At 62.9% G+C, this 2,151-nt stretch overlaps 1 protein-coding gene across 1 annotated transcript; it reads right to left on the reverse strand.

Annotated features, from left to right (window-relative positions):
* Positions 1–745: 745 nt before the first annotated feature.
* On the reverse strand, positions 746–1,662 carry NEUROG3 (neurogenin 3). The gene has a single exon (XM_083439526.1). The coding sequence runs from the start codon at positions 1,594–1,596 to the stop codon at positions 808–810; it is 789 nt and encodes a 262-aa protein (XP_083295652.1). The 5' UTR covers positions 1,597–1,662; the 3' UTR covers positions 746–807.
* Positions 1,663–2,151: the final 489 nt, after the last annotated feature.

The following is a 2,151-nucleotide window of genomic DNA, read 5'->3' on the forward strand; positions in this document are numbered from 1 at the left end:
TTAGCTGCCTAGTGATGTCATGAGCAACTCTCCAAAGGGTGACTTTGAGTTACACCCAGATTTTATGCTTATGGAGGCTGGGGGGGGGGCATTCCTCTCCACCCCAATTCAGTGCTTTCATTTGAGCCCTAGAGAAAACGCATTTCTCCCTTAACGTTTTATGCTAACTGGGGCAAGGCCACTGCATATGTCCGCTGCACAGTCTCCGGATGAGAAAACCACCCCATCTGGAAAGTCTCTGGTGCAGAGACGGGAGTCCTCCTGGTGCCTCCGGACGCGGTCGCATTTCAGCTTCCATCATATTCACCCAGCGGAGCCAATGCTCAGGGATGATGGGAGTTGTAGTTCAACCACATCTCGGAGGCTCCGGGTTCCCGATCCCTAGCTCTGAGGGCTACCATGTCTTATTTTCTTCCCAGCCCTGTCTTGGCTTCTCCAAAAAGAATAGGGGTGGGGGGTGGGGGGCGTTGTCAGGAAAATTGCACAGACCAAGTGGAGGGAGCTATCCCTCTTAAGGTAAAGGCTGAGGCAGTGGCGTAACGTGGGTTGTCAGCACCCGGGGCAAGGCAAGTAATTTGCGCCCCCTAACCCGTGGATTTGCGCCCCCTAACCCTAACCACCAGATGTTGCGCCCGGTGCGCCCCCCCCCCTGCACCCGCCACGCTACGCCACTGGGCTGAGGCGAATCTAGTGGAAGGGAGAGCATTCTCCTCTCCCGCTTGGTCGGAGAGCCGAGCGGCCGAGCCGCGCCAGTTCATGCGCGCACGAAGTCCGTCGAGGAGGGGATCTCGGGCAAGACTAGGCAGCTCAGACGAAGTCCGGGAAGACCGCGCGTTCCGGGGGGCGCCTGAGTCGGAGAGGGCCCCCGCCGGGGGGCGCCTGGAAGGAGTCCGTGGGACTGAGGCTGCCCTCTTGCGAGCCGGGCGAGTCCAGCGAGGCGGCGTCCCACTGGCAGCAAGCGGGCCAGGCAGCCAGGCTGTCGCAGCCGGCGCCCAGCTGCTGGAAAGCTGCGCCCACCTCGGGGCCGGGCCCGGCGCCGGCCAAATTCTGGTCGGCCAGGCGGAGGGTCTCGGTGAGCGCCCAGATGTAGTTGTGCGCGAAGCGCAGCGTCTCGATCTTGGTCAGCTTGGCGTCGTCGGGGAAGGTGGGCAGAACGCCTCGCAGCGCGTCCAGCGCCGAGTTCAGGTTGTGCATCCGATTGCGCTCCCGGTCGTTGGCCTTCATGCGCCGGCTCCGCTTGGCCTTGCTGGGGCCCAGCCCCTCGCCCTTGCCGGGCCCTCGGCCCCGACGCCCTTTCGCCGGGCCGCCGCGCGCAGCCCGCGCGCCCACCTCGACCAGGAGCAGGCAGGGGCTGGGAGACGAAGGCAGGCTGCCGCCGGCGCCCAGCGAAGGGGAAGACGAGGCGAAGGAGGCGTCGTCGTCGGAGATGCCTGACGAGGGCGGCTCCCCCTCGCTGGTGGTCGAGGCCGGCGAAGAGGAGGCCGTCTTGGGAGACATCCTGCAAGGCAAGCGGAGAAAGCCGGGCGAGGGGGCCACGTTAGTGGCAAGGAGGCACCCAGAGAGATGGCGCAGGGTTGTGGGCGCGCGGTGGCGCATTCACGGGGGCGACCCTTTGCTGGGGAAATGGGTTGAGAAGGTGGGTGCGCTGCAAGCAGGGATCCCGGGAATCTAAAGGGAAGGTACCCTTGGGTGCTGCAGCTTCGATGGTTTGTGGGAGAAGAACTTAGCTGTGCCCTCACGCAAGGCACTGAAATAATTAATCGCTGGGCAAGTACCAACTTCTTCTTTTTTGCAACCCCCTTGGGAGAAATAAGCTGGTCTTTAAGCCCCCGAACCAGTTTGCAGCTCTTAAGAAGAATAGGACTGCACGAGGAACGGAAGCCTCTGGGCGTATGCAAAGCGCCCTGACCTCTCTGCCCAGATCATCGACGGCTCCCGGCACCTCTCCAATGAGAGGCATTCAGCTCCGCAGAATCCACAGGGGGAATCTTCTTACCTGAGCCAGAGGCGACGATCTCTCTTTGGGAGCAGCCCACCTTGGAGCACGAGGCTAGGAGAGCGCCTTCCCCGACGGCAGGAGAGTGGAGGCTGCAGGTCGGGCACACGACTGCCTCGGGGGCCCCTATATATAGGGCGCAGAGACAATGCAGG

Source organism: Podarcis tiliguerta, assembly GCF_965153285.1.
Source record: "Podarcis tiliguerta genome assembly, chromosome: 5".
Taxonomy (NCBI): domain Eukaryota; kingdom Metazoa; phylum Chordata; class Lepidosauria; order Squamata; family Lacertidae; genus Podarcis; species Podarcis tiliguerta.